The 14,545-nt window shown below is 36.7% G+C and overlaps 1 protein-coding gene across 1 annotated transcript in view; it reads left to right on the plus strand.

Moving 5' to 3' along the window:
* cadm3 (cell adhesion molecule 3) overlaps positions 1-13,062 on the plus strand; it is a 230,423-nt gene extending 217,361 nt beyond the window's left edge. Inside the window, exons 9-10 of the mRNA XM_053651421.1 lie at positions 2,991-3,116; positions 12,246-13,062. Coding sequence (XP_053507396.1) covers positions 2,991-3,116; positions 12,246-12,364 — 245 coding nt within the window. The 3' untranslated portion in view covers positions 12,365-13,062. The remainder of the gene's footprint in view (positions 1-2,990; positions 3,117-12,245) is intronic.
* The last annotated feature ends 1,483 nt before the right edge of the window (positions 13,063-14,545 follow it).

Here is a 14,545-nt window from a genome sequence, read left to right on the forward strand (position 1 = left end):
GTGCTTTTATGTCCAGAGCGCTGCCACCTTTGGGGGAAATCACAACACCAACTGGTAGAGCAACCGCACATCAGTGGTCAAATCACTGACCGAGGTGCCACCTGTGAGCGAATCTGGAAGAGGAGAGAGAAAGCAAAAATCCAATTTCAAATCCCCTGTCTGGTGTACAGAGGCAAAATTACAAAAAGTGTGTCAGTATCCAAATACTTATGGACATGACTATACATGGTCATCAAATTCTATAAGTGTATGTCAAATAGACATGCAGAGACCAAAAACAGAAAGGGCTAAAGGGTATAAAAACACAAATGTCAAAACAGATGCTAACAAACAGATGCAAGAGACAAGTTACAAATACAAGTGTTCTCATTTTTGGACACTATCTCCCTCTCTAATATGGACCAGGTTATAAGCACTTACAGACAGATCTGAACTGTTCTATGGCAGAAGGGACCAGGATTAATGTGTAGTGGTACTTCACCATTATCTGATTTAGGCCCCAATAGTCAATATTTTGCTTATTTTTGCAGTAACTGCTAATTAGGAGTAACTTCTTCACTTTGTGACTTTCAGTGAAGATTCATGCTATGGTGACTATGGGACAAGAAATGCATATGCAGGTCATGATATTTTTGGTTGTGGTCTTTGTGATTGTGCATTTGGTGGAATACAATGGGATAGGTAGTAATAATAATAATAATAATAATAATAATAATAATAATAATAATAATAATAATAATATTATGCTTAATGAGTTTATAGTTCAGAGACAATGTGATGAGCAGGGCTGTTTTCTCAATTTGCATTTCTTAACTTGCAGTTTATCATAGGTGCAATAGGTTATGATCCCACTTCCCTCTTGTCTGGCATCCAGGGCTTCTACATGAATTAGTGCTTTAAGAGGTTGAGTCTCAATCTATAATTGTCAATCAGTGCTGAAATAGTACATGTATCGGAATAATGCAAGACTATTGGAATAAGAAATAGTTTGATGGAGACTGTTTTTTGTACACTTGCGATTGATTCACTGCACACTGTCCCACATGAGTGCTCGAAAGGCTAAACCATGTGGTTTAGCCTTTCGAGCACTCATGTGGGACACTGGGTGATAAGGTGAGTCGCTTCTCCACAATTGTAGCACAGGCCTCTCTCCCAACACTTCAGACGTGGTTAACCTGGCATTCACACCTTGCATGGGTTCATGAATGAGAGTTTCCTTCTGGTGGTCAGGATTGGAATAAGGGCATGTTACTTCTATTAGCAATTTGTCTTAAGTGAATGGCTAAATCTATGAGAGTATCCAATGTGGAATGACCATCTCTACAGGCCAGTTCTGTGATAACATCCCTTTGAGTCCTTGGGAGAATGCAACTAAGAAGACAGGTTTATTTCAACAACTCCCTGCTGCTGATGTTCTAAATTCTAAAGCATACATGGCATTGGTATGTTATCCATTTTTCGGTGTGAATAATCACACACCTATCCCTTTTGCCTCAGATGGATAATTAACATCATTATGGAAAAGCTACACCAAGTCATCATAATACAGTACAGCCTCTCCTTCATTAATTCAAAGGGCTGTAGACCAATCCAAACCCTTGCCTGTGAGCAGTGAAATCAACTGGGCTATCTTGGCATTATCAGACATTAAGTCTTGCATCTAAAAATATAGCAAACATCACAAATGAAAACCTGACCTTTGGAAGGATCAGCATGGGCAGAGCTACTGGAGGTGACACTAGCTTCTGGAGCCAATTAGACAACTTCCCCAACATAGTGTAGGTAGCAGAAAGCTATTTTTGCTCAACGATAACCCATTATTATAGCCTTCTGCATTGATGTCATTGGCAATGTTTTCTATCAATGCATGCAATTCTAAACTAATGAACAATGCAGATATCAACCCTCAGACCACAGGCAATGGGTTGGGCAATGACTAAACCCAGCCAAATCCTAAGAGCAAAGTACTAAACCAGTAACAGTAACCAGTAATAATTCAATATTCTTCAGCAGCAGTAGGCAAAGCTTCTGATGTGTCACATGAAGTATTTACCTTCATAACACCAGGAAAACTACACACAGTGCAGATAGTCCAAATTGTAATAATGGGCTGATTTGAAATAAAAGTTCCTAATTATCTGGTTCTTATTAAATATTAAAGTTTATAGTTTGCACAGGTCATGATCAGCCAGAACAAGTGTGCAGCAATGCATGGCATTATAGTGGGCATGTCATCAAAGAAATAATAATAGCACTTTTTTGGAGCTTTATGTGACATTAAGGCGTAATTATGATGTATTATCAATGTATAGAGTTCATATAGTTTCATGAAGTTTCTTAATCATATAGAGTACTGTGCAAAATTTTTATGCACCCTATTTTTTTTTTAGTATAAAGTTATACATTTTTTTTATTTTGTGCCTTCTACATTATCAATACAAAAACATTTTAGATTCCCAAACATTAGTTTTCTAGCACAAAATTAAATGTTACAGAAAAATGTTTGTATGTCATTAAAGAAAGCAGCATATTATGTAAGAGACCACTTTTCAGCCAGTCAAAGTATCCAGAATAACTGTGGGTGGTTCTGCAAGATGCTCAATTAAATTTACCAACTAATTTCCTTATAAAACTGCACAAATTGTACCGGAGACTACTATTTTAATTTATTTATTTATTTGCACCAAATATTGACTTTTTTCATTTACTACTGTTTACTGCCCTTTACTGTATTTTTCATGTAGAAACATTTAATTTCATTATTTTGAAGGCATCTCTGCTCTACAGCATTTCTTTGCATGTGCCTAAAACTTTTGCACAGTACTGTACAGAGGCATTCAATGCATCAATTTTAATAAATGTATAAATTTAGATATAAAAGTACCGGTATATGGATATGCATTTGATTTCACCTGGCTCAAGAACATAAATAGAATATTCACTATCAGATGATGAATGATATTTTCTCCTACTCCTTTGTTCTTTCTCAGACCCTACAGCAATGTCCAGTTCATCAGGTGTTGATCATGCTGTGATTGGGGGAGTGGTGGCTGTCATTGTTTTCATCATGCTCTGCCTCCTCATTGTCCTTGGTAGATACCTCATTAGACACAAAGGTAAGAAAACACACTTTCCAGTGTGAAAACACACATTCCAGTTGCACAACAAGATGATGTAATTAACGTTTACTCAGCCAAAAACAGTCATAAAGACTGGACCACACTCACTGTTTCCATTACCTTTATTGTCAATTTTACCAGTATACCCCCTTTTTCACCTAAGCCAAGCAGAAATAGATATTTTATTTTTATTCTTAAATATTAGTTTAGAATTTTGGTCAGAGCTGATGAAACTTTTTTAATTGAATTTAATTGTACTGTACATAGCATTGTGAAACACTTTAAAATAAACGTTTGTCTATGGACAAAATGTAAACAAAACTCAAAACATTATAGATATAACAGAAATGCCATGTCGTATGGATTAAAGCAGGAACAAACCAGAAATGTGTTCTGGCATCCTAAGTAACTTGGAGAGGGTGAAACTTTCTATTTTCTGCTTCTACATGTGGCGTGATAGACAGCAGGAACCAAACTCTCAATCACAGAAACAGTAAAGTCCCATAGTGTTTCACATTAAAAAATAATAATGATTAATCTTTAACAAACATTGACCTTTTATTGTCTGCAGTGTAATCTGATGCAACATGTGTAAACACTGGCAAAGATTACATGCAAAGATTTTTGCCAGTTATTATAAATTCAGTCCAATTGCAAAATTCCAAATAAACTTTTCATATATACAGTGGCTATAAAATGTCTACATACTACATACTAAAACTAATACTTTGTTGAAACACCTTTTAATTTTATTACACCACAGTCCTTTTGAGTGAGAGTCTATCACCGTGGCACACCTTGATTTAGCAATATTTTCCCATTATTTCTTCTAAAAATATTCTAGATCCTTCCAATTGTGGGGGCATCTCATACAAACAGACACCTGAATGTTTTGCAATAAAATTGGCTGGAATTTGTGGCTATTCTTGATTCCCTCCACCTTGATAAACTTCTTGCTGAAGAAAAGCAGCCCTAAAACATGATGCTGCACCCAACATGCTGTACCCAACATGCTGTATGGTGTTCTTTTGTTGATTTGCTTTTTTTCATGCCCAACATACCTTTTGGAATTGATCTCATAAGACAATTACACATATACCCCAAACCATACACATGGTTTGGGGTGATTTAATTGTCTAGCCACCCTACCCCATAGCTGTCCTGTCACAGCAAATGAGTGACTACATTTTCCATCCTCCACTGCGGCCTACGAACATGGCTGCCATGGACTGCAATTCCCAGAACACTCACATACATGCTAATCACGCACACCTGCATCAAATTCACAGCACTCACAACCACAATATAAAAGGACTGTTTGAACACAATGACTTCATGTAGTATTGAGTTTATCTCACTACCAAGCGATTGTTTCCATAGTTCTCGTTCTCAATTCTTGGTTATTGACTTTGTTTCTTGTTTATCGTTTTGTGTTTTGGCTCGCCCTGTTTATGCCCGTTTGCCGATCACCTGACCTTTTGCATATTTTTGGACCAGGCTTTGGATTACCGATTTGGATTTGTCTGCCTATATCTCCTTTAATAAAACCGTTATCTGCATTTGCATCCGTCCTCAACTCCATAACGTAACAATAGCCCAAACATGAGAAGCATATGAGGGATTGTTGTCACATGTAGACAGTAATCAGTACTTGCCGGATATTCCTGCAGCTCCTTTAATGTTGCTGTTGGTCTATTGGCAGCCTTTTTTTCTTGTCCTTTAGTAAATTTTGGAGGGACATCCTGTTCTTGGTAATGTCAGTGTGCTGCTCCATTTTCTCCACTTGCTGATGATGGTCTTCACAGTGTTCTATGATACATCCAATGTACCCCTCTACTGATCAATTCCTTTCAACAGTGAGACCCTGTACAGGCTTTGTCAGCTCTTTGTAGACCATGGCTTCAGCAGTCAGATGAAGCCAAGAAGATTAAATTTCAATTAAATTCAGTTTTATTTGTATAGCACTTTTAACAATGGACATTGTCAAAAAGCAGCTTTACAGAAATATATAAATTCATTATATAGATTTTAAATGTATAAGTCTATCTCTAATGAGCAAGCCAGAGGCGATGGTGAAAAGGAAAAACTCCCTGAGACCAGACTCAAAAGGGGAACCCCTCCTCATCTGGGTAACACCGGATAGTGTGATTATAAATATATCGCTTCTATAAATGTGCTAATACAACATGGTCAAATAGTGCAGTTGTGTAAGGAGGAAATTCATTACAGTTTTCACATGAAGTCTGTTTTGTTGAACTTATCCACTGTTCATTGATAGATACTGCATGCAAAACTGTTTTTGGCAAATGCAGTACTAAATCTATCAGCAATTGTAGTCATTCACCATCATATCATAACTGTTCATATAAATTGAGGTCCAAATACATCTTTATGATTTTTAAGTGGTACCATCCTCAGTAATCTCAATGATCTTTAGGCTGCACCATGTGAGGCAATCCTCAGCAGCAGCATGTGACTTCCAATTGATGAGAATTCCAACCAGTAGGGCATCACTGCCCATGAACCATCTAGATCTGCTCCTTTACCTAAGAAAAAAGTATTCACAAAAGGTTTGACTAAACAAATATGTTTTCAGCCTGGACTTAAACACTGAGTCCCAAACATTAATTGGAAGGCTGTTCCATAACTGTGGGGCTTTGTAAGACAAAGCTCTTCCCCCTGCTGATGTCAAGAAAAACCTACAGAAACAGCTGGTCTTTATTTGGGGTTAATCAGAATAATTTTATTGATGGCAGCTGTATGATATTTGCTTTTGAACCCAAGAATGAATGTGATTGGTTCATTCTGAACACAGCCACATCCCCAATTATAAAAGGGTGTGCAAACTTATGTAACAAGGTTATTGTACCTGTTTTACTTTTCCTATTTTCCCCCAAAAATGTTTGATTGTTTTTCACTTAATTTTTATACAATGTAATTTCACATTGAGGGTGGGAAAAATTCTGGCATGATTTATCTTGGTTTAATTTTTTTAATTAAAAGAACTTGCCATTTTAACAAGGGTGTATAGACTTTTTATAAACAATGTATTCAAAATTGACAGGCTGTAGACAATCTCTGTTTATATACACATTATATAATCCAATCCAAAAGTTATGCACATGCATGGAGCAAGATTTAGTATCAATATTACCATAACAACATGGAGCTCATAAGTCCAGTCAGTTCTTTCAGATTTTAAATTGTGCTGCTTGCATTTTTAATGAGTTTTAATTTATTTCCACTTTAGCAAAAATGCTATCAAAGTGAGTTTATGACCACAAGAAAGTCTTGAAGTATCAGTTGGATTATTAAATAATTATTAGGCTGAATGTATACATAGCTAGAAAGGGGTAAGATTGTAAATGTTCCATGTTGATCTACTGTATACAAACTTGTAATTATATATGTGATAATCTTTAAACCTTTAATTATATACTCATCCTGTCCAAATTTCTTTATCAGATTATATGTAAATGTTAGCTAGTTAGTGAGTCCATAGTATAATCTGATCTCGTGAACACAGATTCAATGCTAGATGCATGAAAGCCATTAACTATCTAACTAACTAAGTTAATTAGGAGAAAACACATAAAATGAACAAAACAGTATTTTGTTGCAATGTTTAATTTGCCTTCAGTGTTATTCCAATCAAGTTTTAAAATGTATGGTCATGTGCACAAATACAGTGTACAATATGCACTGACATACTTACTTGCATGCTCTCCCACAGCAGCATTACAACAATAGACACAAAAATGGCCAAAAGTATGTGGACATCTGACCATGTGCTTTTTTAACATCCCATTCCAGATTTAGTCTGCCTTTGCTGTTATACATAATAGCTTCTCTTCTGTGAAGGCATCCCACTAGATTTTGTAGTGTGGCTTTTGGGATTTGTCCATTCATGCACAAAATCAATGGGGAGGTCAGGCACTGATGTCGGGGGGAAAAGGCCTGGTGTGCAGTCAGCATTCCAGTCCATCCCAAAGGTGTTCAGTGGGCTTGAGGTCAGGGTACTTTTTGGGCCACTTAATTCTTCCACACCAAACTTGTCTTTATAAACCTCACTTTGTGCACAGGGCACTCTCATCCTATAAAATTGTGTGCTTCCAACTTTGTCACAAATATTTGGGGAAGGCCCACATATAGGTGTAAAGGTCAGGGGTCCACAAACATATGGCCATATAGTGTACATTATCTGCACAATTTAAGACAATTTCACAGTTAGTCACCTGAGGTTCAGTTAATGTTCACATCAAACTTTGGAATTGATTGGATGGATGGATGGATGGATGGATGGATTGATGGATGTACTCAGCAATGAAATGCAGTTTAGAATCTACCATGCAGCTACAAGTCAAGAGCTTCAAGTAATGTTCATATCAAACATCAGAATGAAGAAAAATTGTAATCTCTGCGATTCTGATTGTGGCATGTATGTTGGGACCAGAAGGGCTGGTTTGAGTATTTTAGAAACTGCTGATCACCTAGGAATTTCACACACAACAGTCCCTAGAGTTTTCACAGAATGGGGCAAAAAACACTGAGTGAGTGATAGTTCTGTGGGTGGAAACATCTTAGTAGTTATAACCTATACTATGTGTCAAAAGGTCAAATTGATTGATTTATGTGATACATATGATACATGTGAATTATGACCCCCCCCCGTCACCACTGATTGACAGGTATGTGTGATATGTAGTGGCATGTCTTTCCAGTCTGATAGGATAAAAGATAGTCTGGACATGTTAAAGAACATGTTTGGAGGGATGTCCTCTGTCTCCATTACTTTATGCCATAGCGATTGAGCCTCTCTCGATAACGCTTAGAACTCTTCCTGTATTTCAGGGTATAATCCGCAAGGGAATTGAACATAAACTAGCCCTATATGCTGACGACTTTCTACTTTATGTTACAGATCCAATTGCATCTATTCCAGAGATAATACGCATATTAAATGACTTTGGGAAATTTTCTGGGTATAAACTGAACCCACAAAGAGTGAATGTTTACCCATAAACCAATCGGGCCAAAAAATAAAACAGTCTGACATAACTTTTCACTTGGAGGATTCAAAATTCAAATATCTCAGAGTTAAATAAACCCGTTCTGATTCTGCATTAATGGTGGCGAATTTTACACCCTTAATTTCATACATGAAGTCAGCCTTTCAAAGATGGGCAGCTCTACCGTTATCCCCTCTTGGTAGAATAAATACTGTAAAAATTAACATTCTTCCAAAATTCCTCTACCTTTTTCAGTCCATTCCTTTGTTTTTACTCAAATCTTTATTCAAGAATATAGACCAATTAATCTCATCTTTTATATGGGCAGGAAAAACTCCCAGGGTTTCCAAATTTTCACTTAAAAAGAGTCAACTAAGTGGTGGCCTCTCATTGCCCAATGTCATGTATTATTATTGGGCGGCTAATATTCAGAAACTGGTGCTCTGGGTGCAGGCCCCCTCTCTTCCATGGTGCCACTTAGAAGCAACGTCTTGTATTTCAACTTCCCTACCTGCTGTGGTGTTCTCCTCCCTTCCTATACCCCTTTCACACTACACGGATAATCCAATAGTATATACCTCTCTAAAAATTTTCTGTCAGTTTTTCCATCGTTTTAAATCCATCTTGGCCTCAACAATGGCACCTATATGTAATAACCACCTCTTTCCCCCCTCCTTTATAGATTCTACATTCTCTTTTTGGGAAAAGAAGGATCTGAAATGCTTTGATTAATTATCATTAATAATGTGTTTGCAAACTTTTCTGAATTATCCTTATCATTCAGCCTGCCTCCGTCTCACCTATTCCGTTTCTTTCAAATTAGGCATTGTGTCTCCTCCCCATTCGCTGGGTTTCCCTCCTTACCTACAAAGTCTGCATGGGAAGAGGTGTTCAAGCTGAACCCTTATAAGGGTGGCATTATTTCACAGATATATTCAACGATCTGGTCACAGGACAATTCTTACAATATCAAAACCATTAGTGCTTTGGGTAGAGGAATTGAGCCTAGAGCTTGAGGATGATTACTGGGGCAGAGCGTTAGATAATATACGTACCACCACGTCATGTGCTATATCTAAAATACAGCTCAATGTTCCTGACATATGTGAAAAATGCAAACTTTCACCCTCTAACCTCAGTCATATGTTTGCATTCTGTCCCAAAATGCAGAACTTTTGGAACTCTTTCTTCGAAACTGTCTCCTGCATTCTTAAAATCAAATTAGATGCCTGTCCTTTAATTGCCATCTTTGGTGTTCCATCTCAGCATCAGACTCTGAACCATAAACAAGCTAGTGTTGTGGCTTTTGCATCGTTATTTGCTCGGCGCAGAATATTGCTGTCCTGGACCTCTCCACAACCCCCCTCTATATCAGTCTGGCTTAAAGATTTAATCTTCTTTTTAAAACTTGAAAAAATATAGTATAACATCAGAGCCAGGGGCGAATAATTTGGGAGAAAATTGTAACAATTTATTACCTACTTCAAAGATATATACGCACCCTGGAGGTGGATTGAGGGAAGGTATACGGTAAATACTAATCATCTTACTTTTTATTTATTCATTATTTTTTGTTTGTTTGTTTGTTGTTGGGGTTTTTTTTTTTGTTTGTTTCCCGCTTTCTTTTGGTTTTGGCTGTGATTATTTTGTTGGGGCGGGATGTGGTGGGGGTTGTTGGATGGGGTGTTATAATATGTAAAATGCCATTTTCCAATAAAAATTCTATGGTTAAAAAAAAAAGAACATGCTTGAACATGATCTTCCTGGGGTGTATTGGCGGTCATCGGATGTCAATATTTGTTTACGTTAATGATATGTTAAAGTGTCTTACCTCTCACTATTGTTCCTTCCTGGTATGCTTTTTACACCTATACTATGTGACTGTGTTTTAAATTCTCACCAGGTGGGCAAGGGTACAGATAACCATCCGTATCATTCATTTGATCCTACAGTACCAAATATGGGCTTAACCCACACTGATATTGACATGCCTGTAAGAGAGGGTGGTGATTTTGGTGGTTATATGGTGGTTGCATGACTCAGATTCAGTAGTTTGGAGCTACAGTACAGGAGTACAGTAGTTTGGAGCATTACTGAGTCTTACTGTAATATGTCTTATTTGAGTTATTTATTAATAATTTGACTGATTTAATATAACTAAGTTAAAAACATCCACTAATAAAAACAGAATGTAGGCTTTAATGTTGCAGTGTTATAAAAACTTTTTATTTTCATAATAATAACTTATACTTGTTATTGTCAGAAGCGGTTAAAGTACAGTATCAAAAATAGTTACTCAAGTAAAAGTGCCATTACTAAGAATAAAGGTAAAAAAAAAAAAGTTCTCATCCAAATATCTATCTGAATAAGATTAAGAAAGTATCTAGTTAAAAAAAATAGTCAAGTAGCTGTTATTTGTTACAGCAGTTCTGTTTCTGGAAATGCCTTGTTGGTGAGAGAGGTCAGAAGAGAAAGACCAGACTAGTTTGAGCTGCCAGGAAGGCTGAAGTAGCATATGTTACAATAGAAAATTGTATTTTCTAGTTGATCCAGTGTGGTGTGGAGTGCAATGGATATGGCTTCTTTAGGGACCTTCTGTGGCAGTAGACATACTGTAGGATATCTAACTTGTCCACTATGTTGTACTCAGTGTGTTTTAGTACTCAACTGTTCAACTGTTGAGGTTCATAAATTTGTCCCATTTATTTGCAGCAGCAATCCTCACCAGACTCTGCTTCTGGTGTGAGATTTTTCATTTTGTAACAATTCAGATTTTTTTTCTGTACATAGCATGCGATCAAACTGAATTGGCAACCTCCCCAATCACTGTCACACTTACAAACAAGTTCCACTTTTTTCCCTTGCCAAGGTGTACCATGTTTACCTACAGAAACACCTAGTTTAAGTGCAAAGATATACAGTGTGGAACTATCTATGTAAGTGTTGCTTTATTTTAAATATTGAGTGTCACAGATATTAGATTTCAGAAGTATTCCTCTACATTACAGAACAGTATGTGTGTGTAAATATTAGTTAGCTATTGAACTATTTATGACAAAGTTCAGTTAATCTCAGTAATCCTGGGGAAAAAGTCACTCCTGTAGTCAGAACTTTATAGTGCATAAGAAACTACAGGTTACAGTTTGTTATGAACATAATAAGGTCTCTACAGGGCTCTATTTTCATGCCAGCACAGTGCTTTTGTGGACAGAGCTGCACAAAAGGTGTGGCATTCAAAATCCCCAGTAACACTGTTAGAATACTAATAGCAGAAAATGAGTCTCTGCCTCGCCTCAGTTATGATGCACTTTCTCTCTTGTATGATATCCTTTGATGCTTTATATATAGGCCATTTAAGTTTTGAATTTAAGAATTTTTTTTCACTGTTAAAGTTCGTGTGAAGCACAAAAAACCTTGCGTATGGGGTATGGAGTATAGATATTTAATTATTGGTATGTAGCATATTGTTACAAAAAAGATGTTGTGGATTGAGTTTTACAGAGAAACTAATTTTTCAACCAGTTAAATCAAATGATTGCTTGTAATGTGATCAGCCATATTTGGTACATACATTTAATGACTTTGGATGCATCAATACCATTTTTTCTGACTGAGTAGTAATAAATGTTTTTTGGTATTCACTGATGTTGATATTCATTATTTCATTGATATGGATACAGAATTTAATAACCTACTTAGTATTAATCAATCAGGGGCATGATGGAACATTTAGTTTAGCTCTGTTTATGATGTATTCTAGCTAATTAGAGGCTAGTTTACTCTCATTGGCCTTGCAGTGGCATATAGCATATGTGCAATCCACTATATTCAGACTGTGGTGCTGCAAAACAGCACTCAAGTAGATTTCTACAGAGCAAGTAGTAGGTAGTAAGCAAATGTTGGGTTACTAGTTCATTCTGTTGGAAATGTGCTGAAGCAGACATGAGCACACCTGACCACACATTGGTCATGTATCTTGAAGAACAAGATCTTTTAAAAAATGCATGTTTGGAATAAAACCATTTGGAGTTATGGCTTCTGTAGTGTGCCCTGTTATTAATTCCAGACTCTAATAAGTTTATCTATGCTTGTAACACACATCTCATTTCTCTCTCAGGTACGTATCTGACCCACGAAGCGAAGGGCTCAGACGATGCCCAGGATGCTGACACGGCCATCATCAACGCAGAAGGTGGCCACTCTGGTATTGAGGACAAGAAAGAATACTTCATCTAAGCGTCCCTCCATCACTCCATCTTTTCTTTCTTCTCTTGCTTCAGTTCCTTTCAGGCGGAGGAAATTTAAAAAGGACGAGAAAAAGAGTGAACAAAAATGTGGAAAGCAGAAAAAGCAGAAAAAACTGAAGAAAGCAGAAAAAGATCAGTTTCAGGCTGTGTTGAAACCAGGGAGTTTTGCACTGACATCAGTATTCACTCTCTCTTACACACACACACACACACACACACACACACACACACACATACATATATGTGCATACATACAAATAGGCGGCATGGCTAAGTGCTCTGAGATTCATGCCTGTCCCCATTCACTTCATATGCCTCCATTCAACAAAGGCAATATGATGATAAAACATAACTCACAGTGGACACATATATAACTTAACACATACAGTACACATTTTGAGCAGTCTACACATTCAGTTTCATTTCCAACACATCTGACATGCACGCACACACACAAACACACACACAGAGCAATCAAAGAACCCAATACAACATTCTGTTATACTTATGTAATACAGTAGACACAAAGGATATCTTAATACTGGGCAATATACACAAAACACAGACAGGCAGGCAAATGAGCACACACACACACACACACACACACACACACACACACACACACACACACTCAATGCAATCATGCAAAGCAGCTTCTGTGCTGTTACTGTATGGAACCCCAGAATAAACGTGTATTTATATATATATATATATATATATATATATATATATATATATATATATATATATATATATATATATATATATATATATATATTATGTGTTATGATTATATAGCATTGTCTTTACTTGGGAGAACTGGTTCAGTGTGATGTAAATATATCATTGTCATGCTCTCTCTCTCTCTCTCTCTCTCTCCCCTTCTCTCTTTTACCTCTTTTCCCTTTCTCTCCATTCCTCTTCCTAACCTATATATGTTTCTCTTATTCTCTCTCTGTCTGCATTTCATTGTCTCATATTACAGTATATACTCTAAAAGCCTGCCTGGTTTTCTTACATGCGTGAAAATGCATTGAGTTTAAAAAAAATTATATATGGGATATGAAAAAAGTTACCATGAAATGTAAGTACTGCAAATATTGGTATGAGTTTTTGTTTTCCTCCAGTTGAGTTTCTGGTGTAACTGTTGGTGGCGCAATTTTCAGTGTCAGCTGTCATCCCAGGACTTATTATTATTATTATTATTATTATTATTATTATTATTATTATCATCATTATTATTATTATTATTATAAATCATATTATTTTAAACCCATTATGAAATAAATGCCTTTTTCTTGTTAGCCCAGTATTTGCATCCCATACCTTTTTGTGACATCATTTCCTGTTCTTTGATGACAGGCAAATACAAGCTAAAGCAGGGTACTGCATGTGCAAACAAAACAAACAAAAACAAGAAGCTAGACTCTTCTGTCTACTGTTCTTTCTCTTTATGTTTCCAACTATCAGTTCTCTCTCTCTTTGTCTCCCTATACAGTGTTCTAGCCTAGTTTCAGTCTGTGTAAGTCCATTCTGGTTCTCCTTAATAAGTATTCATAGTCTGTCTCGATCTAGACATACTAGATCTGATCATTTCGGTATTCTTACCTTTGCAGCTAGCTTCATTAATTCTAGAAATATTGAAGCTTACTGTATGACAAATAGCAAGGTGAGATGTTAACCAAATTGTTAACTTCTGCTTTGCATTTCACACATGATCAGTGTTCATGGTGTGAGATGAGTGGGCTAAGAATTTCTAATTTGGGATTATAAACTCAGTACATTCTTCCATTCTTTGAGTCAGGTTTAACTTTACTTGTGAAGTGAATGACTTATAATGTAAACTGCTTGAAGGGCAGGACAGATCTTTCCCAGCTTCCTCTGAATAGAGCTTATTCTCTGTAGAGCTGATTCATCGCAAAATGAAAAGTGCTTAAGATTTCTATAGACTCTACAGGCCAGTGTTGTCAGAGTTCAGTCCCTGAGGGCCCTGAGGGAACTCTTTGGACATTGATTGGTAGATTTCCTCCATGACTTGAGATTGACACCATGGCTCTACACTCAACGTTTCCCAAACTGGTGCTCAGGGACTTAAAGTATTCAATATTCTATATGGGTTGGTTCAGGTATGTTGGGAGCTGTAAGAATGCAAAACATTTGAATTGTCTGT

Source organism: Ictalurus furcatus, chromosome 20 (genome assembly GCF_023375685.1).
Source record: "Ictalurus furcatus strain D&B chromosome 20, Billie_1.0, whole genome shotgun sequence".
NCBI lineage: Eukaryota > Metazoa > Chordata > Actinopteri > Siluriformes > Ictaluridae > Ictalurus > Ictalurus furcatus.